Genomic DNA, 23,899 nt, shown 5'->3' with positions numbered 1-23,899 from the left:
GCATTGCCGGAAACTCAGAAAAATGTAACTTGATGTCAAGTTTTGGACATGTTTGATAATGGATTAGTTGCCACACTTGGGATTGCCGTTGCTCACTGTTGTTTCAAGCGTTGCTCACCGACTTTGTGTGAAAACTCAGACCCCGTGCAAAATGACAGGGAACATTGCTTATATGCGAGATCAGCATACACACGCCTTGGCAGCGGTGTAAGTGGGTGTTTTCTGCGCGTTATCAGCGTGCAAATGAAAGTGCGGCAGATTGCGTAACCAACCGGACGCTTTTCACTCAGCCGTCTCACGAGGAAACTGATCCGCTGAGATATAAAGGAAAGAAGATCCGTATCGAAGCAGATAACTCTGATACGACTCATTCGATAACGTAAGAGGAAGGATTTAAAATCCCACGGCTTGGATTGACTCTGTCAAAGAGTTATTTCCTCTGCGTACAAGGAAAAGCTGTTTCAATGACTTGACCTTAATTCAGAGGTGTCTAACAGGCGGCCCGCGGGCCGGATCAGGCCCGCTAACACATTGAATCCGGCCCGCGAGACAACGTGAGGGAAGTGCAAGATAAAAACAAGCTGCAGTTTGAAATATGTCCACTTGATGTTGCCAAAGCCAGGTGCCCCTGTACTTGTATTTTTTCTCTCTCTCTCTCTCTCTCTCTCTCTCTCTCTCTCTCTCTCTCTCTCTCTCTCTCTCTCTCTCTCTCTCTCTCTCTCTCTCTCTCTCTCTCTCTCTCTCTCTCTCCCTTTTCCTTTTCCTCTCACTCTCTGTCTCACTCTTTCACCCTCTGTCTCTCCTTTTCTCTTTCTTTGTTCCTCTTTGTCTCTCTGTGTCTTTTTACCTTCTTTTGCTCTCTCTTCCTTTTTTCCTTTTCTCGTTCTTTCCCTCTCTCTTGCTTTCCCCTTCTCTCTTTTTCTCCTTCTCTTTTTTTCTCTCCTTTTTTTTGTCTTTGGATTTGTTTCTTTCTACCTGTCTTTCTTCCCCCTCTCTTTCTCTCTATTCTGTCTTTCTCTCCGTCTTTTCTCCCCTTTCGCTCTTTCTTCCTTTCATTTTTCTTTGTGCCACCCTCTGTCTTTTTTTCTCCCTCTCTTTCTCTTATTTCTTTCTCTTTTTTTTCCATTTTCTCTAATTTACTAGTCAGGCCCACGAGAGAATGTTTGTTCGATCATGTGGCCCCCGAGTTAAAATGAGTTTGACACCCCTGCCTTAATTCCTGTTGAAACCCGCCAACACGTTCCGACAATGAACAGGAACTTGGCGCGCTAAACAAAAGCCAAAGATGGAAGAAATCCAGTGCTTGTTTGTTCTTCTCGACACGGGGCTGCTTAGTGTAAGGACGGCCTTTGTGTGAGAAGTCCAATTCATGGGCTGCGGAGGATGTACTGTAGCTTTGCCATTTAGCAGAGTGCGTCGTCGAGTTTTTGGGACGAGTTGACCAAAGTTCTTGAAAGAGTCACATTTATAGATCAGGGGTTGTAAAACTGAAAGTGGGTCTCCAGCCAATGTTCCCTGTAAGCTGCGTGTGTGCGCGATTGCGCACTACCCAGAGCTTTTCCGTCCACAAGTAAATCGAGCCGGCTCACAAAAATCAGGGCTCGAAATTGCTCATTAAAAAGCGAATTACCATAAATTCCGGACTATAGAGCGCACCTGATTATAAGCCGCACCCACCACATTTTGAGAGGAAAACCGATTTTGTACATACGCAAGCCGCACCTGTATATAAGCCGCATGCACCCACATTTAAACATGTAACACAAACACAAAACGAACCCAAACCCGACTTCAAGTCCCGCGATTGAAACTAAATGTCCTTCATTAAAGTTCACAGTCCAAAAATCACAGCCGGCAATATGAATGGTAAATGATACCGGTACTTAAGGTTTGATGCAGACCTGCAGAATCCGGGTCCCGTTGAAAGTAATCCAAGGAAAAAAGTGTATATTTCTAAAGGTAAGGGTGGGAAAAATATATCACACACACATTTACTCATGAAACTCCTTTTTCTTTAACCAACTTTTTACCCCTTCTTCTTTCCTTGTCTGTCCCTCACCTTTAGCGGTCCCCACTTAAACTCGGCACCCCGCCTTCATTCCGCCCCTCATTTTTCGTTCACCCGTGCAAAACATATCACAATAAGTGTCTAAAATAAATACATTACAAAAATATACAGTTGCAAATACATATTATACATGGGTTACACATATTTACAAAGAAAGACGGTACACCGAGAGAGTTTTCAAAGCTTTAATAATAATAATATAGCTTTGACATGGCAGTTAACGGTAGCAACACTCGAGCGCCGCTAGCGGCCGTTAGAAAAATTACATAAATTGGCAGCATCACTGAATAAGCCGCAGGGTTGAAAGTTAGGGAAAAAAGTACCGGCTTATAGTCCGGAATTTACGGTTATTCAAAATTACAGTGCATGAGGGTAAAAATACAAGGGTTCCCCTGACGCTGTGTTCGAAATGCCGTATTTTGAAGTCAAAGTCGAAGTAGAACGAAGTTGAGTCAAGTCAGTAGAGTTTTTCGAGAACCGGCTTCTTCGGCTCGGCTCACTAAAATGAAACCGGCTCTTTCGGGTCCCAAACGGCTCTTCAGCTTGTTTTTGCTTCTTTCATTCCTATACGACCAAATATTATGTAAAATTGTGCACATAATGACTTAAAGGAAGGGGGAATAGAACAAAAACTACCAAAATGAAAAAATTGTGTGAAAAGCTAAAAAAAAAAGAAACAAAAGGAAGAGAAAAAAGAAGAAAAAAAATCGGAAAAAAAACTGAAAAAAAGAAAAGAAAGAAACAAAGGAAAAAAAGTAAATAGAGCCGAGGTGTGCACCAAATCCTTGGTCTCACTATCGCCCACTGTCATGAGGCAAGAGATCTACAGACATTCAGCACAGTACGAATCGTATATTAACACAATTGGCATGCAACATGTGTTAAAATGTTGTGATTTTCCCCCAAAACAAAGTCCAGGATGAGTATCCTGACTATAGTTTCTCTGTTCCCCAAGATACAATACTAAATGTGTTGTTTATGGAAAAATTAGTAGAGGAGTTTGTCGGCTAGCCAAACTGATGAGGGTCTAGTGTGGGGGGTAAGGAGTCTTTGATGTGCTGGAACATTAATCTCTCAAAGCATATCAGGCCTCCGTGTGAAAGGCCTGTAGTCATTGAGGCTGACCATTGATGACGTCTTGGGGATTTGGATGTTGGTGGCAGTTTTGAGGCAGGATGGAATGGTAGCCTGTGACAGGGACTGGTTGAAAAGTGATCCCGAGAGCCAAGAAGAGAACCGAGAGCGTTCTCCATTCGGGCCCCGGTGTTGTATACCTATATTTCCCGTTGATGATATCTGTGTAGGCAGCACGTTGATTTGAGACTATGCGTCCCCAGCAAAAATAATGCGTCTAGGACGCAGGGACGCGGGCAAACCAGAACACTGATCATGCAAGGGGTTTACCTCATGTGCGGTCCCTTTTTGAGTTTTTCCTTGCCCTCATGTAGGTCTTGGATCAGGGGATGGTGTCATAATAGTCTGTGGTTTGCAATAATCTGTGGTCTGTGCAGCCCTTTGAGACTTCTTGTGAATAAACATGTCTTGTCAAAATCCAAAAATCGTGAAGTTAAATGAGAAATAAATTTAACACTGAATAAGTGTGATTATTTAATATATTTTACCTGCCTCCCCTGCACGTCTATATGATGAACTATTATTTTGATTCACAGCCAAGAAGACGTGTCTGAAACCCCACATCTGCAGAATCTTAGACGCCGTTCCATCACACACGAAAGAGCGCCAAGAGGTGAAACTTTTCATGTTAATATCGAATGCTGTCTTAAAAAAAACAAAAACAAAAACGCTCTAATTGTATTCTCGGATCTTGATCGTGGAATTATTGGGTAAACGATGTCAAGACTGAATGACCTTGACAAGATAACCTTACTTCAGGGTTGGGTAGGGTTACTTTAACTGGATTACTTTCAATGACTTTTGGATGACTCCAATACCAAATATGCTAATAAAAGACAAAAGAAACTCAATATGAATAAAATGACTACATTTTGTGCAGGCTTGGGGAGTAATGGAACACATGGAAAAATGATGTTTGGATTTATTTTCATTTTGTTTCTGTCGCATTTGATTTTCGTTTTGCCGGAGATTAAAGAGATCAAAGCCAGGAGAGAAAGCTTACCACGTGTTGTGAGTCATCATTTTATTCATATTTAGTTTCTTTTCTCTTTTATTAGCATATTTGGTATTGGAGTAATCCAAAAGTATTTGAAAGTAATCCAGTTAAAGTAACCCTACCCAACCCTGCTTACTCTTAGTGAATATTTTCAAAAAGATAGCTAGTCGGGTGACCCAATTGCTTGGAATTTCGGCAATTGACATAGATGTTTGTAACTGTCAACCAGATCATGATGGATGGATGACACCTGGAATCCTCGAAAAACGTTTTGAAAAGTTTCATGATGGCTATCAGTGCTTCGGTTTACTGAAAGATTTCACACCCGAGGAATGCAAAAACAAAGGAACCCAGGATCAACAACGGACTGTTAAAACCTTGGAGCTAAGAATTTAGTGTACCTTCAGTGTTCATTTGACCTCTGAAAAGTGATGAGTGTAAGGTATATTACATTTAGTTATTTGTAATTTTCTCAGTTACTCACGTTACAAATGGCCCTGATGGAATATACTTGCTTTCATACCGTTTTTTATTCTCTGTTCTCTATTTTTTCTTCTCTCTAAAACACGCATACTTTCAGTCTTTATTTTGAAGGGTACAGGAAACTCATCATGGTATGTTTTTACAACTGCTTGACTTCTTCTAATAAAAAGAATCGCGTCACCGGGCCACGGTGAGAAAGAGGAGTCATTCAGAGGAGTGGGTCCGTTTTTCTCCCCGCGGTAACTGGAGGCCTCCTGTTAGTATCAAATCTGCATCTTCCTTGACTCTCATATCAGCCAGAGATTAATATCCCAAATTAATCTGACAATGAGTCCCGGGGACTCGCATGCTCAAAAATCTATGGGTCCCAACAGAGATCTTTTTTTCATTTTCTCCTTTTATACTTCCTTTTTTTCTTAACTTCTTTATACAACAATAATCATTCGTAATATAATGCATCAAAGCAAGTGAGCCGTTTGAGAGCCGGCTCCCTTGAATGAATTGAGCCGAAAAAGCCAGTTCTCTAAAAAGAAACGGACTTTTCACTACACAACTCGAGATCGGCGTGCAGGCGAATACTCGAACTGCGAGACCAAAACAACATCTGCCGGATCTGCCTGACGAAAAGTTTGGAGTGCGGTAAATCTTTGTTTAAAACAAATGTAATCAGGTTAATAATGACAATTTTTTGTCAAAAAAGTTGCGTCCCGGGGACGCACGTTGATTTGAGACTATGCGTCCCCAGCAAAAATCATGCGTCTAGGACGCAGGGACGCGGGCAAACCAGAACACTGTACCTTAAACTAGTGCTATCTACACCACAACATACTGCCCAGAATAAAATAGACTTGTTATCAGTGTTCCCTCTAAGCTGCGCGTGTGTGCAATTGCACACGGCTCGCACATTCTCAGCGCACAAGAAAATCTAGCCGGCGCACAAAAATCAGGGCTCAAAATGACTAATTAAGAAGCGACTTAAGTCAAAGTTACAGTGCATGAAGGTAAAAATACACGGCTTCCCCTGACGCTGTGTCCTAAATGCGGTTTTTTAAAGTCGAGTCGAAGTAGAACGAAGTTGAGTAAAGTTAGTCGAGAACCCGCTTCTTCAGCTTGGCTCACTAAAAGGAAAAGGACTCTTTCGGGTCCTAAACGGCACTTCAGGTTGTTTTTGCTTCTTTCATCCCAGCATGACCAAATATTATGTAAAATTATGTACAAAATGACTTAAAGGATGGGGGGAATAGAACAAAAAAGACAAAAATACCAACATGAAAAAGTAGTGAAAAGCTGAGAAAAAAGAAACAAAAGGAAGAGAAAAAAGAAGGAAACATTTAGAAAAAAGCCAGAAAAAAAGAAAAGAAAGAAATGTAGGAAAAAAGTAAATGGAGAACAAAAAGAAAAAAGTAACAGCTCGAAAAAACTAAACACAATGAGATTTTTTTTAAAGGAATTTTTAATAAAGTAGAAAAAAAACACGGAAAAAAGATGAAAAAGTTTGTGTTGCATTCAAATAATTTCCAATTATATCAAGTGAATCTTGAGAACAAAAAGAAAAAAGTAACAGCTAGGAAAAAATAAACACAATGAGATTTTTTTAAAGGAATTTAAAAAAATAGAAAAAAAACAGGGAAAAAGAAGAAAAATTTGTGTTGCATTCAAATAATTTCCAATTATACCAAGTGAACATTGTACTTCCACTAAAAATATATGATTAAGTACAGTTCTGTATCTTGCAACCGACTCAATAAGCCCCCAAAAATGTTAATATTATGCGACAAAATATATCAGGAAATAAAAAGAAATGGATATCTTGTGAAAGAATTGTAAGAACAAACGACGTTTGTAGACAATCGCACATGAGTCAATTCATTCAAAAGAGAAAAATAATTTTGCATTGCTCAGCAAAATGTAACTTGATGTCAAGTTTTGGACATGTTTGATAATGGATTAGTTGCCACACTTGGGATTGCCGTTGCTCACTGTTGTTTCAAGCGTTGCTCACCGACTTTATGTGAACGCTCAGACCCCTGGAAAATGACAGGGAACATTGCTTGTTATCCTGAAAAAGAGGGGCACTGACTGACTAACTTGAGCCCCATTCGTATCTCAGTCCTGTACCATCACATTTGGAAAACTCAGTAGCCTAGCTTAAAGTCAAGAAAAGGAGGAAAGGGAAAAATCTGTTGTGTCTCTGGTTTTCAACAGATTTGCATTGTTTCTTGACTTCACAGGTTATTGATCATTTTATGATCAGAATCTAATCTATTACTCTAAATGCATTACAGTACTAACGCCTCAAGCAGAAAAACCCGAGGTAGATGTCGACCCCGGGACCAGATACTCCAGCTGCGTTGTTTTAAGACTCTCCAACAACCTTGACCAGGGGAAATCCGAGATCAGCCTCGAGAGGAAGAAAGACTCCTGTGTAAGTAGGTAAGCAGAGAAAAGCTTGACGTCATTTCGGTATGGCACTCAACATTTCAGAAGCCAAAGTAGTATTTGAAGAATTCCAAGGATGCTCCACACAGACAGGCGCAAAAAAAGTCAAAGAAATGCTGACGTTAGAGAACTTATTTGGACCTTTACAAACAACATACATATAACCAGGGTTGGGTCGGGTTACTTTAACTGGATTACTTTCAATGACTTTTGGATGACTCCAATAGCAAATATGCTCATAAAAGACAAAATAAACTAAATATTAATAAAATGATGACTCACAACACGCGGTAAGCTTTCTCTCCTGGCTTTGATCTCTTTGATCTCCGGCAAAACGAACATCAAATGCCACAGAAACAAAATGAAAATAAAAACCAAACAGCTTGCCAACATCATTTTTGCCGTTCCATGTGTTCCGTTACTCCCCAAGCCTGCGCAAAATTTAGTAATTTTATTCATATTTAGTTTCGTTTGTCTTTTATTAGCATATTTGGTATTGGAGTAATCCAAAAGTCATTGAAAGTAATCCAGTTAAAGTAACCCTACCCAACCCTGCATACAACATCATAGGCACCGCCGCGAGCGGCAGCCTTTCCAGCAGTTCCGTGTTATTTCGCTCTTTTTGTGATTTATAGTTTTTATTGTCTGCTTCTATCTTCGGTGTTTTTCGTCACGTTTGACAACTACACTTTGGATTACTTTCGATCCAATGGTTTTTCGAGGTATCAACTCCTTGCCTTGAAGAATTCTCGTGCCGGCGTGATGAGGGGGCCCTATCGTGGCTGCAGAGCCGGAGCTAAGGTGAAGGCTAAGCGGTTAGCGCCGATATAAGCCTTCGGTACCGTCCGTAATCATGGGAAATGAACTCTACCAAATAAGACCGACGAACTGGCTGTGCTGGTGAAAAACATCAAAGAGTACAGGGAGAGCAGTTTGCATCCCGGACGCTAATCTGGAGCTACTAGCGCTGTTAGGGGAGACAGAGACACAAAAGACTGCGGGAAGCGAAGAGCAGGCGGACTTGCTATTTAAGTGGACCCAAGGCGGTGTAACCCTGGGCACAAAGATTTCCATCTGCTGCAGGGACGTCGAACTTTTGGCCTAGCGTGTGGCGTTATCCACTCTGCTGTGGCTAAACTACAACACAGCACCCTGAAGCCATCCTGTTGATCTGTTAATAAACAACAAAAGGATACTGCTGGAAGTATGAATTTCCCTACGGTGATGAATAAAGTATCTATCTATCCATCTATGTAACATCTGTTGGTCTTTTTGCATTAAAAATCATTTTAATGGCTTGGGTAATATTAGGATTTTTTTGGGAAGGTAATTTCGGCAATTTATTGTTATGTTCTGACGACTGAAATTGACTCACAGTTGCCTATGGCTTGAGCGATTGAGGCTCAGGTGTATCATGAAGCGTGGTCCTGAAATATTCTAGTTCGAGAGGTGGCCGCATTGCCGTACTAAAGGACTGCCATATAGTCCTGATCAATGTTCCCTCTAAGCTGCGTGTGTGCGCAATTGCACACTACCCAGAGCTTTTCTCCACGCACAAGAAAATCTAGCCAGCTCACAAAAATCAGGGCTCGAAATTGCTATTTAAGAAGCCAATTAAGTCAAAGTTACAGTGCATGAAGGTAAAAATACAAGAGTTCCCCTGACGTTGTGTTTTAAATGCGGTATTTTGAAGTCAAGGTCGAAGTCGAACAAAGTTGAGTAAAGTCAGTAGAGTTTTTCGAGAACCGACTTCTTCGGCTCGGCTCACTAAAAGGAACCGGCTCTTTCGAGTCCCAAACGGCTCTTCAGGTTGTTTTTGCTTCTTTTATCCCTATATGACCAAATATTATGTAAAATAATGCACAAAATGACTTAAAGGAAGGGGGGAATAGAACAAAAAAGAAAAAAATACCAAAGTGAAAAGCTGAGAAAAAAAGAAACAAAAGGAAGAGAAAAAGAAGGAAAAAATCAGAAAAAAACACAGGAAAAAGAAAAGAAAGTAACAAAGGAAAAAAAGTGAGGAAAGAACAAAAAGAAAAAAGGAGCAGCTAGGAAAAATAAACACAATGAGATTTTTTTAAAGGAATAAAAAAAATAGAAAAAAAGAAGAAAAAGTTTGTGTTGCATTCAAATAATTTCCAACGATACCAAGTCAATCTTGTTGCCAACATTGTACTTCCACTCAAAAATGTGATTAAGTACAGTTGTGTATCTCGCAACCGACTCAATAAGCCCCCAAAAATGTTAGTATTATGCGACAAAAGGTACCAGGAAAAAAAAGAAATGGAAATCTTGTGAAAGAATTGTTGTAAAAACAAATGACGTTTGTAGGCCGTACAACCTTTGCAATAGTACATGAGTCAATTCATTCAAAAGTGAAACTCAGCAAAATGTAACTTGATGTCAAGTTCTGGCCATGTTTGATAACGACTCAGTTGCCACACTTGGGATCGCCATTGCCCACTGTTGTTTCAAGCGTTGCTCACCGACTTTGCGTAAACGCTCAGCCCCCTGCAAAATGACAGGGAACATTGCTCCTGATATATTGCAACCTCGGGCTAGCATAACTCATCCATCACCCGACTATAATGAGATCGTGCAACACCCTTAACGAGAAAGTCCCTGTTACCGTCTCACGGAAAGGCGACATCATCTGCGGTCATTTCTATTCGCAGCACATGACCGAGCGACGCACCCTCCAACTGAATTCTCAACCACAACCTCGGCGAATATAATCCAAGCGTCTGTATTTTTATGTTTGCGACAACCCTTACGTGTGATCTCTTCGACTCTTAGAACTCCGCATTCCTTTTCGTGCTTCCATAAATGGATGCGGGTGTGACTCCAGTGTGTGAAAATTGTTAAGTGAACGAAGGAGGACAGTAGAAAGGAATGCCGACCATCGTGTTGCTCCGCATTGCTGCGTTTAACGCACATGTGTCAAACTCCCGGCCCGCGGGCCATGTCCGTCCCGTCGTGTAATCATATCCGGGCCTGTGAGACCATTCTTATCAAAGCGGCACTGCCACGAGCGGCTGCCTTTTCCAGCAGCTGCCCTATTGTTTTATTGTCTGCTCCTATCTTCGGTGTTTTTTCTTCCCTACACTATGGATTACTTCTATCCTATGGGACATGGGTTTTAGCGCACAAAAATGCGTGTATTCAAGGAATTTCAACTCCTTGCCCTGAAGAATTCTCGTGCCGGCGTGATGAAGGGGCCTATCGTGGAAGAAGAGCCGGAGCTAGCGAAGCGGCTAGCGGCGTTATAAGTCTTCGGTACCATCCGTAATCATGGTTAATGCGAACTCACGACCAAATAAGATCATCGAGTGCTGGTAGAAAACATCGAAGCGCACAGGGAGCGCAGTTGCTGTGTTTTGCGGAAACGTGGCTCACGTTTAGCATTCCGGACGCTAACGTGTAGCCACCCGGAGCTACCCGGAGCTACCCGGAGCTATCCGGCTTCAACGCCGCTAAACAGAGACACGAAAGCCGGGGGGAATCGGAGAGGAGGCGGACTTGCTAACACGAGGTGGTGTATCCCTGGATTTTCACAAAGAAAAGTTTTCCATCTGCCGCAGGGATGTCGAACTTTTGGACTGGCGTGACGTCATCCACTCCGCTACAAGCCTCTAGGGCATCATGTTAATCTGTTAATAAACAACGGGGTAGACTGCTGGAAGTGTGAATTTCCCTACGGGGATGAATAAAGTATCTATCTATTTATCATTCTACATTATTGTTATGAATGGCCCGTCAATATGAACAACGCCGTCACATCCCTGGACATCATATTCTGACGTTTTAGTCACTGTACCTATTCCTTCATATATGACGGACTAGTAGATTAAAGACAAAGAAAAAGAGATAAAGAAATAAGAGAAAGAGGGAGGAAAAAGGAGAGAGGGCGGGACAAAGACAGAAAAAGAGAGAGGGAGAGAGCGTGAGGAACAAAAGATAAAAAGTTGTGAGAGAAGGGGAAAAGAAAGGGAGAGGAAGAAAGAAATCCAAAGAGAAATAGAAAGACAGAATGTGTCACAATTACCTGGATTGGGAACACCTGTGCTCAGGTTTTGGCGCCAACAGCCAGGACAGCTGATTGGCGCATCCTGTCCATTTAATTCCTCAGCTTCTGGAATCAAGTTGTCTGATTGTACTCACGCTACCTGTTGCCTTCAGCTCAGTAAGCCCGTACCTCTGACTCTTTGCCTGCTCCCTGTTTTCTTCTGATTGATCTCCGTTGCCGACCCGTTTCTGTAATCTGTCCTGCCCGTCTGACTCCTGAACTCTTTTCCGAATACTACGTCGCCCTTCTTCTCCAGCCCCGGCCAACAACACTACGATTACGCCTGTCCGCGACCATACCCGCCAAGCCTTCACCCGCCTGTCAAATTCCGTCAATCCGCCAACCAACGGATCGAAGAATCCCACCTTGTCATTTCCTTCCTTTCAATAAAACCAAGAAACGAGCGCAAGTGATCTCAGTCTTCCTTTCGTCCTGTCTGACAGGAGGAGAGAAAAGAGAAAAGAAAGCGCAAAGGGTATGAAGAGAGAAAGAGAAAAGAGAGAAAAGGAAAAAAGGAAGTTAGACCAAAAAAGGTTAAAAGACAAAGAGAGAGAAAGAGACAAAGAGCAACAAAGGAAGAGAAAAGGAGACACAGAGAGTGAAAGAGACAGAGACAGAGTGGGGGAAAAGGGGTGAAAAGAAAAAGAGGGAGAGAGAGAGAGAAATAAATACAAGTAAAGTGTCTTTATGAGAGGCACCTAGCTTTGGCAACATCAAGTTGACATATTTCAACCTGGAGCTTGTTTTTCTCTTGCGCTTCTCTGAGTGTTGTCTCGCGGGCCGGATTCAATCCCTTAGGGGCCTGATTTGGCCCGCGGGCCGCCTGTTTGACACATGTGCTATACTATATACCAGGGGTCGGGAACCTATGGTTCGCGAGCCAGATATGGCTCTTTCTATGAGTACCTATGGCTCAGAGACAAATTTAATTGCATGAAGAATCCTCTATATAAAAGCTCACTATATAATCAGTGTTCAGATACCTTACGATGAAATCCACAGAACAAACTGTAAATACGTCAAAACACCGGAAGAGAACTTTAAGTTATTTGATTAGGTGAGTGTGAGGGATGGGTGGAGCTATGCAAAAAGTGCAAGCACTCCCTCCCATCTCTCGCCCTACTCCGTCTGCGCCAAAGGTAAGCACGTCAGGAGAGCAAAATCTTTTGGGATATTTAAGTTTTTTTAAATATATACATTGACATAGGAGCAAAGGAATTTGAATGTTATTTTAATGTTAAGTTGTTTAAGTCAAGTTCTAAGTTGTATAATTTAAGATCTTTTTATTTACAGCAAAATAATGAATACTGTATAAGTGATTTAAGGTTTTAATTGAATATTCTTTTCTGTTTTTATTCATATTTATGTTCCAAAAACATTCAGTTTAAGTGTGATTGAGTTTAACATCCCTGGCTTACCGTTTTCCGACGGGTCGGACTAAAACACAGGCAGTTTTTGCACCGATGTCTTCTGAAACGTTGGGTTTGTCACCGGATGACAAAAAATGTGCCGTGATGAAATTCAATGGCTGACATTTTGTTATATGAGTCCGATAGTAAATCAAATGTTTTCTTTCCCCCTCTAGTTCAACTGAAATTGTCTGCAGCAGCTCCAAGGTAAGGGTCAGTTACTTTAATAAAATAAGATGTTATTTAGTTCCAGACAGACATGAAAGTAGCTATGTTCAAACAACTCCAAAATATTTCAATTCCGAAGTTACTTTTTTTACCATCTGACTGTAACACATATAGTAACGCTGTATTCTTCAAATGATCAGATTAAAACAAGAAAGGACAGTGTGTGTATGTATTGTATTTTTAATTAGCCCTATTGTCTAAGCTTTAATATTTTACTTCACTAAACCTTGGGAATAGACGTACCACACTTTATTATTATGGTGGAAAAAACAAATATAGTGGAGCTTCAGCTTTGTATGTGTGAGAACCAGAACGGAGACAGGACCCACTTGCGTTACGTTTCTCTCAGTTTTATTGGAAGAAAGGAAAGGGTTGCGCCCACCATCTGGTGATAGCTGTACGCGGGAAGCAGGTCGCTCTGAACGCGGAAGTGGGACTTCCATGGCGAGCGATGGCGGTGACGGGAAGGGGAAAAAAACGGGTCAGTAGCCGGGACAGGAGAGCAAAAAACGTGATCGAGATCGGAAACAAGTCGAAAGCCAGGCGAGGAGAGTAGAGAAGACGTGGTCAGGATAAACAAAATGAGCCGAAGCCGGGAAACAGACGGGAGCAAAAACAGGTGGGAGTCAGGGTGGAAAAAGCTTGCCTTACACTGAGGTTAGCAGACGGACTGACAAAAGGCGACAGATAGGAGTGAGTTTAAATAGGGACAGGGAGCCAATCAGAGTCCGAGGCAGCGATTCACATCTGTAGTCATGACAGTATGCAGCTTTGTTTGATTGATTTTTCTTTCAATTCATATATTTTTTCTAGTTTTCATAAAGCCACTCAGTTTTTGTACCCAGAAAGGTCTGGTTTTAGTTAGTGTTGTCTTTTCATTATACAACTACATTTTCTCTACGTGTGTGATTGTGTGATTTGCTGTATAATAATATAAGTAAATGTCATAATATTTCCATTTTATGTTTTATGTTATTGTTCTCTTCACATTTTTGATAGATATTTGCCATTTTTATGTACCTAGTGTATTTGTATTTATTATTACGCCTTTTTTGATAAACATCTACCATTTGTATTTATATATGTATATAGTGAATTTGTATTTATTATTACCCATATCCATAGGAGTGTCAGAGACTCTTGCGTTCATTTTTCACAACTTTATTTAGAAGGAGGAAAGGGCTTGCACCCACGATCCGGTGATCGGCGGTCACGCGTAGCAGGTCGCTCGGAACGCGGAACTGGGACTTCGGTGGCGAGCGAAGGCAGTGTGTAGAGCGGGGGAAGAACGGGTCGATGGCCGGGGCGGTGGATCAGAAACGAAATCGAGTTCAGAAAAGGGGTCGGTGCCGGGAATCAAACAGGAATCGGGACAGGATAGAGTCAGGGTCGAAAGGGCTTGCCTAGCGTGGTCAGAGGTTCGCAGACGGACTGACAACGGGTGATAGGAAGATGGGGGTTAAAAAGGAGATGAGCAGCCAATCAGCGTCCGAAGCAGGCCGCGCCAAAGGAGCTGACTCAGGTGCCTCGTATCAGTAATCGTGACAAGTAGTTTATCTTTAGCAACAATTTCATCCCAATTTAAAAAACTCACAGCGCCAAAATAGGATATTGTCATCTGTTTAATGCATCTGTCATACAGATATTATATATAAATGCAAAACTGAGGGGGGGGGTTTAATAGTAATCTCGAGTTCATTCAAACATTTCATATGTTTTATACGGGAAGCTAATATTTCCTAAGTGTTGCAACCAATCTTACCGGAAAACTGTCTCATTATCTCATCTCATCTCATTAGCTACACCGCTTATCCTCAGTAGGGTCGCGGGGGTGTTGGAGCCCATCCCAGCAATCATCGGGCAGTGGGCAGGGGACACCCTGAACTGGTTGCCAGCCAATCGCAGGGCACACGGGGACAGACAACTCGCTCGCTCATTCGCACCTAGGGACAATTTGGACCGTCCAATTCACCTGAAAACGCCGGAAAACTGTATTATTTTAAAATGTTTGATATTTCTTTGCAGAAATAACTCTTTGTAACCATTGAGTTATGCTTGTTTTGACAGGTGACTAAACCAACTTCACTACCAGACACTTCCAGAGTAACCAGCGAGTCTCCGCTACCGCAGAAGATACCCTTTTTTGCTGAGAACGACACAGAAATCATCACATTTATCTGTAATAGTCCCAACTCCAGAAGTAGACTTTGGCCTGGATTAAAACCAAGAACAACTGATTGTGTACCTACAAAATTAGAACACACTAACGACGGTGTACTAGTTGGGCAACAAACTGATGTTGAGGTGTTGCACGATCCGGGCAAAGTCATGTTGTCTTCTGCTATGGTGACAGTTCTTGCCCCTTCGTGGAGTGGCCGACTTCGACGGTCCAAAAGGTTTGAGGCGGAAGGGGGTGTGGAAACTTTGGAGTATGGTCCAGGGGTGGGCAACTTCAAGGCAAGTCGTCCACAGAATTGCTCTCAAAACGAGGGGAGAATGTTTGACAGTCTGCACGCCCAACCAAGAGCGCCATTTCTGAGCACTAGGCAGAACACAACGGGTTGGTCCAATAAAAGTGTTCCCCAAAACTTGGGCTATGAATTAAAGAGTAAGGTAGCTCAAGCCGTCTCATTGGATGGAAGCTCTAAGGTGACAGAAGTCAAGAAATCGCATCCAAGCGCTACCTGGGACGTATATGGACAAAAAAGGACTCCACAAGATGGCCACCAAGTGAGACGCTCTTCTTTTAGTTCAAAACCAACAACAAGCAGTCTTCTTCTGTCACTAAGAAAAATAAACAGTCAATCCATAAACACAAATCATCCTTCTCCATCTGAGGTCAATCAAATGTCTTTGAATAATGGTCATGATGCAAAACCTTTCCCAACCCAGGTGCATCAGTCGTTCACCAAAACACTTGAAAGGGAAAAGTTTAAACCACTCCCTTCTCCTTTGTCCATTCCTACTGTGACGCCAGAGACTCGACCAGTTAGTTCTCCCTCTGTGAACAATCACAGTCAAATAAGCACCTTGAAAACAAGTTTGTTATTCTCTCCACCTGTAAACAAAGACACAACTGACACACCCAAACAACCACAAACAATGACAAGAGGACAGCCGAGACTTTCAAGCTCCAGACAATCCTTTCTCAGTCAGTCCCAAACGGAAAATATACAGAATTTGAGAGATTCAATCGGAGGCTCGACCTTACTTTCCGACCCCACTGTATCCAACTTTAAACACTCACACTATGACTATGGTGTGCTGGCAGGAACTGGTGTTCCTTCCAGAAACACACTAGGATCATCTTCTTCCAGGTGGCAACAAAACAGTCAGACTGGCAGCCCGACTCGAGTTCACACCGACACACCCAACATCATAAACAAGCCGAACGCACCCTTAATACCTCTATGTAACAATAATTGTGACACGCAAGCTCCAAGTCTTACTAAAAACAAAATCATTAACTACCAAAGCTCCTATGCTGCCAAAACGGAGCTGGTTTGCAACAGAAGCACCAGTCCTACGACGAAGCCACAGAAAGGAAATGCTGGGGAAGTCAAAGAAAATCATTCCGCCTATTCACTTGACAGAATAAGGTTTGCCAAACAACTCCACGAGTCCAGTTTAAAAAAACTAGACACGCTTAAGTCTCAAAGTGTGTCTGATGCACGTCCTACTCTGAGTCAACCAAGAAATGTCTCATTTAAAGCGCAGACGAGTGATACGGCACCCTCTTTGTTAAATCCTAAAAGCTCTGTGCCTCCTGACAACAAATACAGAAATTATCAGAGTCCACTGACGACAAATACCCTTCAAAAAAGCAAGACAATGGAACATCTTGCACCGCTTGATAGCACCAATACTCTCAAGTCTGCAGCTACCAATACTCTCAGGTCTGCAGCTGTACCTTCTAAACATGTCCCTGGGTTCTCACAGAATCCAAATGCCATTTCTCCATTTCACTCCACATCAGATTCGTCTCTGACCAAAGTTAACACGTCCGCATCGTTTGATTCTACATCCCAGTCGTCAAAAGTCCCGAGTACAACAACCACTACCACCACATCTATTGATTTTATTGGAAGTTATGCCCCCGCCTCAAAACCAAAGGATGTATCCTGTCATGTATCAAATCAGACTTCCAAGCAAAACCTAAGCTTCGCATCTAAACCCACAACAACTCCTTCCCAGGTTATTTGGACAAGCGCTCCTGCCGTAACCTCGCCCGTCCATCCACCACGTGCTACCAGTCCCAACCGAAAAGCAGGAATATTAACCAACCAAGCCGAAAAGGACGGTAAAAAATCGTCCCAGGGACATTGCAAAAGAGTGAAACATGTCATGTGGGAAGACTCTGAGAATTTTGAACCTACTAATAGTCCGGAGCCATCTGAAGTACCGAGTCCACTATCTCGCTCAAGGTCCCAGCGACTCATCAAAGCCCCGTCCATCTTCTCTTTTCTGAGATTAAGCAGTCAAAACAATAAAAACACGCCCCTTTGCACTACACAACGCAAGATCACCAACTTGGGGGTAGGGAAAGGAGAGAAATATCGATCGTTGTCCTCTGACTGTACTGATCCGCCTATAGAAGAGGTAGAAAAATCCCAACAAAAGCCTAAGGAAGCAATAAACTTTGACCAAGAGGGAAGAGAACGCACCCCGTACAGACTTCAGAGGTCTCGGTCATTGCAGGCCGATGAATTCCTGTATCATACAACCGCTCTTCCGGACTTTTCAAGTGGATACAAGATCCGTTATAGCCCCCCACCCTACACCACTCTCATCTCCAACCGTGGTGAACCCAAAAAGGTAACACCTAGGAGACCCCTCATTCCAAATTTTAACTCCAACTACACACCAAATCATCCTTTACATTCTCACGCTGATACAACGTCACCAAACTCACAATCGTTATTTATAAATTCAACCAAATCGCCCTCTCCTTTGCAAAACAAAATATTGTCACACGAAAATGTTTTGCGTAATCTGACACAAGCAGACGACATCAACAACAACGACAAGAGTATTTACCGGAACCAACAAACTGGCCGCATACTTACCGTCGAGAGTAGAGGTAATATCATCCCGCATACTTCACAAAATTCCAAAGTGGACGAAAGGACTTCTGCTTCAGAGAACACAAAACCTGAATCATCACAGCTTTTTACAACACTCTCTCCTGTGGCAACAGAGAACGCACTTCTGAGTCACTCAAATCAAAGCTCAAGTGGCAGCAGCTCAACCGAGAGTCGCTCCGTAGGTGAAGAAGTCAGCGGGAAAAGTATGAAAGAGAGCCTGATGGGTAAATTCAAACTTTTCTCTGTAGAAAGCAACGAGCAAAGCCCGAAGAAACGTCGGTTCGTGATGAAAAAAAGCGTGAGCGTGCCAAACCCGGAAACCGAGAAGGTCAATAAGACCTCGAATAAAATGGATCAGGTTTTCAACAAACTGAGACAAACATTCAGCAGTAAACGTGCAGACGACGAGCAACTTCAACAGAGGCGAGCCTCCGAAACACCTTCTTTCAGTGAACTGAGCGATGCCACGGTTGAGAGCACCAAGACTGCAGAGCGTGAAGAACAAGACCCTGCGCCAAAGGATGACAAAAGGGCAAAACACGGTGAACAGAGAACACAAAACCCATACCCCCTCATACCAACCTTGTCTGTACAAAAACCCATGACAGAAAATACGTTTTTCATTTGGCCTGACAGGTCCATTCCCAAAGACCGAGACAAAATAAGCTTCATTCCGTCAGAACCATCTGATAATAGATCAGAGAAACAGCATCTTCTTTGTGTAGATCCCAATCTTAGTAGAAGCCCTGAACACGCAGGTCATTGTACTAAGCTCAGGAAATCTACCTCAAGTTCCAAAAGTCCATTCTCCCCCTTTTCCTCTCTTTCCACCAACACCCCGTTTTCTTCTCCGGACGCGGTTGACGATAGTGTCTTCTACAGCCCGAAGTTGCAGAACAGAAAGAAGAGCTCATCCCCTTGCGATCCGGCGGAAGGGATCAGCTCAGGAAGCTCACGGAGAAGCCGGGCATCCGCGGGTCCACCAAGTACAGGTCCAGTACAGAAAGAAGCATCAAGCTATGCCGATTTAAAGTATGGCATCGAGCCAGGGAGGTCTGTTTCTGTGAGCTCTGTACTCTCCAGTCGGCCGTCTGGACCAGGGAGGATCTCCACTGGCCCTAAATTCATGAGTGTGGACGACCTCTCAGAATCGGTTCCAACTGACAGAGATGGTTTTAATCAGTGGTTGGAGACCAATAGTAATAATAGACCCATCAGCCAGATGCAGGCGCTCTTCCCCAGTGACGCCGGAAAAGTAAGATCAAGATCCCTCCCTCGTTCGCTGACTCGTTGTCTGGCCCAGTGGAGCTCCGGTGTCCCCGTCTGTCCCCCGTCAGACACCACCGAGTCAACGTCACCCCATCTTTGGAACACCAAGATGAACACTTGTCGTTTCGACTGGGATACAGTGAGCCCCCCGACCCCTCCTCCCACGCCTCCTATGTCCCCTCAACCCAGGCGTATGTCCAAACCTCCTAGCCTTCCGTCGCCGAATTTTCCCAGCGCGACCGGAGAACCACCAGAGAACCAGTCCCCCAGGGGTCATCTACCCTCTCGAGGTTACATCTCCAGCCTTAGCACGTTCGAAGAGTCCTCGGGCAGCAGCTCGGATACAACGACAGATGATGAATATTATTTAGAGGAAAGTGACGATGAAGAAAAGGAGACGGAACTGTAAAAGTAGTTTCTCTTACAGTTTTATGACCCAGAACTTCCGGAGTGACATGCGATAGAACAGTGAAAAGAAAGATGAGTACGTAGGCCGAAAGTCATGGCGTGAGTGTGGTGTCACAATCAATGTTCCCTCTAAGCTGCGCGCGTGCACTGGCTGCACATTCTCAGCGCACAAGAAAATCTAGCCAGCTCACAAAAATCAGGGCTCAAAATTGCTAATTAAGAAGCCAATTAAGTCAAAGTTACAGTGCATGAAGGTCAAAATACAAGGGTTCCCCTGACGCTGTGTTCTAAATGCGGTATTTTGAAGTCAATGTCGAAGGAGAGCGAAGTTGAGTAAGGTCAGTAGAGTTTTTCGAGAACCGGCTTCTTCGGCTCGGCTCACTAAAGAGAACCGGCTCTTTCGGGTCCCAAACGGCTCTTCAGGTTGTTTTTGCTTCTTTAATCCCTACACGACCAAATATTATCTAAAATTGTGCACAAAATGACTTAAAGGAAGGGGGTGAATTAGAATAAAAAAGAAAAAAATACCAAAATGAAAAAGTAGTGAAAAGCTGAGAAAAAAAGAAACAAAAGGAAGAGAAAAAAGAAGAAAAAAATTCAGAAAAAAAGCCAGAAAAAAAGAAAAGAAAGAAACAAAGGAAAAAAAGTAAACAGAGAACAAAAAGAAAAAATAAACACGATGAGATTTTTTTAAAGGAATTTAAAAAATAGAAAAAAAGAAGAAAATGTTAGTGTTGCATTCAAATCATTTCCAATTATACCAAGTCAATCTCGTTGCCAACATTGTACTTCCACTAAAAAAATGTGATTAAGTACAGTTCTGTATCTTGCAACCAACTAAATAATCCCCCAAAAATGTTAGTATTATGTGTCAAAAGATACCAGGAAAAAAAAATGGAAATCTTGTGAAAGAAAAAGATTTGTAGGCCGTAAAACCTTTGCAATAGTACATGAGTCAATTCATTCAAAAGTGAAAACTTTTTTTGCATTGCCGGAAACTCAGCAAAATATAACGTGATGTCAAGTTTTGGACATGCTTGATAATGATTGAGTTGCCACACTTGGGATTGCCGTTGCTCACTGTTGTTTCAAGCGTTGCTCACCGACTTTGTGTGAACGCTCAGACCCGAAAAAAATTAGAGGGAACATTGGTCACAATGATGTTGAGTGTGGGAGCAAGGTATTGAAAACTATTTAAGGTAAAAGCCCGTTTTTATGGTGGATATGTACCAGACATACTCGCAATGGGTCCAATGAGGGACCCCACAAACATGTCTTCTTTCTTCTTCTATTATATATTAAAAATATCTTTGAAAAAAGAGATCAGTACTGGCATCGAGGTCCTGGGTATTGACTACTGCGAGAAAATGAGGGTATACACTGTAAAGCGATGTTTGAATGTACGTATGCTAAATATGATTAACATACGCTTAGCACACATTTTGCCAAATTGCATGGCTTTACGGACTTACAGTCGAATTAATCCTCGAAATTGACGTTAAATACATGTATATAGTTTCATTCTACATGATGGTGGAAGCAAAGAACTTACGTCCTTCCTGGCTGAGGTCCCAAACAGAGAGGGCGTGGTTTATTTTGCGTCAGAGAAATCAGTACAGACAAGAACACGACTTCAAAATAAAAGAATACAAGATTGATAAACGTACAAGAGATATAATATACTTATTGTTGAAACGTTACTTTATGTGTGTGTGTGTGTGAGAAACATTGTTTTTATATTTAGTAATATAAAAACAAGCTAATTACCTTGAGACAGAAACTCAAGCGATTTACATTGAAAACCTGACAGTTATCAGTCAGGTTCTTAAGATCAAACTATTGTTCTAAATCAGGGGTCGGGAACCTTTTTGATTCAAAGAGCCATCAAACAAAATATATTAATTTTATTTTGGGAAAGAGCCACACCATATATTATGAGACAAATTGCTAAACCCGCGCCCCAGACAAAAGCTTAGACTTCAGCACATTTATTTTGAATGATTTGATCAAAAAGATGAAAAGAGAATAGTGCCAGAGCCCAAAATCAACAAACATACCACTTTAAACTTGTCTCTTTCTTGCAATGACTCAAGATCGCTCGACCCTTTTTTTTTAAACATATTGGTTTCAAAAGCAGATGCAAGCAGTTATTTTGTGAAAACGTCACAACATTCTGCAAACAAGGAGCCTGATGTGCTTACCTTTGGCGCAGACGGCGTAGGGCGAGAGATGGAAGGGAGTGCTTGCGCCTTTTGCATAGCTCCACCCATCCCTCCCACTCACCCAATCATCTCATCTCATTATTATCCTCAGTACGGTCGCGGGGGTGCTGGAGCCCATCCCAGCAATCATCGGGCAGTGGGCAGGGGACACCCTGAACTGGTTGCCAGCCAATCGCAGGGCACACAGGGACAGACAACTCGCTCGCTCATTTACACCTAGGGACAATTTGGACCGGCCAATCCACTTGAAATGCATGTCTTTGAAATGTGGGAGGAAACCAGAGTGCCCGGAGGAAACCCACGCAAGCACGGGGAGAACATACAAACTCCGCACAGGAAGTCCGGTAGCCGGATTTGAACCCACACAGGAGGTTCCCAAGACCTTAGAACTGTGCCGCACACACGCTAATCACTGCGCCGCCGTGCTGGGTATTTACAGTTTGTTCTGTGGATTTCATCATAAGGTATATGAACACTGAACCCAAATTTAATTAGTGAGTTTTATATAAAGGATTTTTTAGCGTTGTACAGCCAAAACTAGGTTTTTTTTGTGTTTTTTTTTGTTTTTGGGTGTGACACCTTGATTGTAGTGCAAAACGTGCCCGATATATTCTGCGAAGTACTGCATTTTAATTCAGCTTTGGTTGGGTTTTGAACGAGATGGAGAAAATTTGCTCGCAATCAAATATGTCTCTGAGCCAAAGGTACTCACAGAAAGAGCCATATACGGCTCGCCAGCCACAGGTTCCCGACCCCTGTTCTACATGTTCATATTTTTATGTCTGGAACTGTAAACACGCAACTTAGTGGAATAGGATTTTCATTTTGCCATGCAGGGCCTTTTAAGTCTACGTGTTTTTCTGCTGCTAAGCTATAACTTCACTGTTGAAGAAGAATGTTTAATATTCCATTTTGAAATGTTTATTTTCTTAACTGTGTTTTGGGTAAAGGAATTGTCCTTTGTGTATATTATAAAATGCTTTATACAGAACAGGATATTATTTGTCCAGACTAAATATTTGCACATTAGCAATTAAAAGTCTTATGTGTTTTGTAAATAAATGCAATATTTTTTGGACTTGTATTTGAATAAGGTCTTCAGTGTCCAATCGTTTCAGTGCGACGATTATTCCTTCTCGAGGTTTATTTTACCGTATAGACGTAGTCCTGCCATGTTAGTACTTGAGGTTTACGTAAACCTATTACGTAATAGGTTATAAAATCATAACCGGTCCAGAAATGTGTGTAAGCTGTTAATGCACTTTGCACCCCGAGACTGTGATTGTTTTTTCACCAAATAGTTACCCTAGAGACAACAAACCTGACATCATGTGGGTGCGGCTGTTTCTTTTGGCACAGCTTGTATTTTAGTAAGAGCTTTTCTGTAATGCCATTTTTTTCTGAAGCAGTGGTCAGATTTCTCGACTTGACCGTTGAATGAAATTTATGGAGCAAGAGATTTGAACTTTACTAAGTCAGACTCGGATTCTATAATGACTCCGGTGAGGTTTGTGTCTGGTGTAGCATAGTCACGTTTCCAAATACAGTGGAACCTCGGTTTTCGACCATAATCCGTTCCAGAACCCTGTTCGAAAACCGATTTGTTCGATCGCTGAAATCATTTTTCCCATTAAAAATAATGTCAATCGTTTTAATCCGTTCCAACACCCTGAATGTTTACCTTGAATGTTTAACGTTAACATAAAGTTAACCCAGGCCAATCGTACGTCCGCGTTATCGTAATCTTCCGTACGAAAGATGACGCTAACATGAACGTGTAAAAATAAAAAAATCAGGTCGTTTACAAGTCATTTAGCACCCGGGTCTCCACAACAAGTGGTGAGCGGTTCATTGGAAAGGGGGCTCTGTTCCAACACCCTAAATGTTGGGCTCCGTTCCAACACCCTGAATGTTTACCTTGAATGTTTTACGTTAACATAAAGCTAACCCAGGCTAATCGTACGTTCGCGTTATCGCAATCTTACGTACGAAAGATTACACTAACATGAACGTGTAAAAATAAAAAAAAGGATAAAGAAAAGAATTATGAATAGGATTTCTTACCTTTGTGGTGGTCAGCAGAAGGCGCAGG

The 23,899-nt window shown here is 42.3% G+C and overlaps 1 protein-coding gene across 1 annotated transcript in view; it reads left to right on the top strand.

Annotated features, from left to right (window-relative positions):
- The window catches only part of LOC148348751 (uncharacterized), a 32,053-nt gene extending 11,163 nt beyond the window's left edge, over positions 1-20,890 (top strand). The window contains exons 2-4 of the mRNA XM_088322871.1: positions 3,739-3,815; positions 6,968-7,107; positions 14,892-20,890. Of these exons, the coding sequence (XP_088178997.1) occupies positions 3,739-3,815; positions 6,968-7,107; positions 14,892-19,586 (4,912 nt within the window). The 3' untranslated portion in view covers positions 19,587-20,890. The remainder of the gene's footprint in view (positions 1-3,738; positions 3,816-6,967; positions 7,108-14,891) is intronic.
- Positions 20,891-23,899: the final 3,009 nt, after the last annotated feature.

The sequence above is a fragment of the Urocampus carinirostris genome, chromosome 18 (genome assembly GCF_059441175.1).
Source record: "Urocampus carinirostris isolate Australia breed hairy pipefish chromosome 18, RoL_Ucar_1.0, whole genome shotgun sequence".
Classification (NCBI taxonomy): domain Eukaryota; kingdom Metazoa; phylum Chordata; class Actinopteri; order Syngnathiformes; family Syngnathidae; genus Urocampus; species Urocampus carinirostris.
This window is presented reverse-complemented; position numbering and strand designations above follow the sequence as displayed.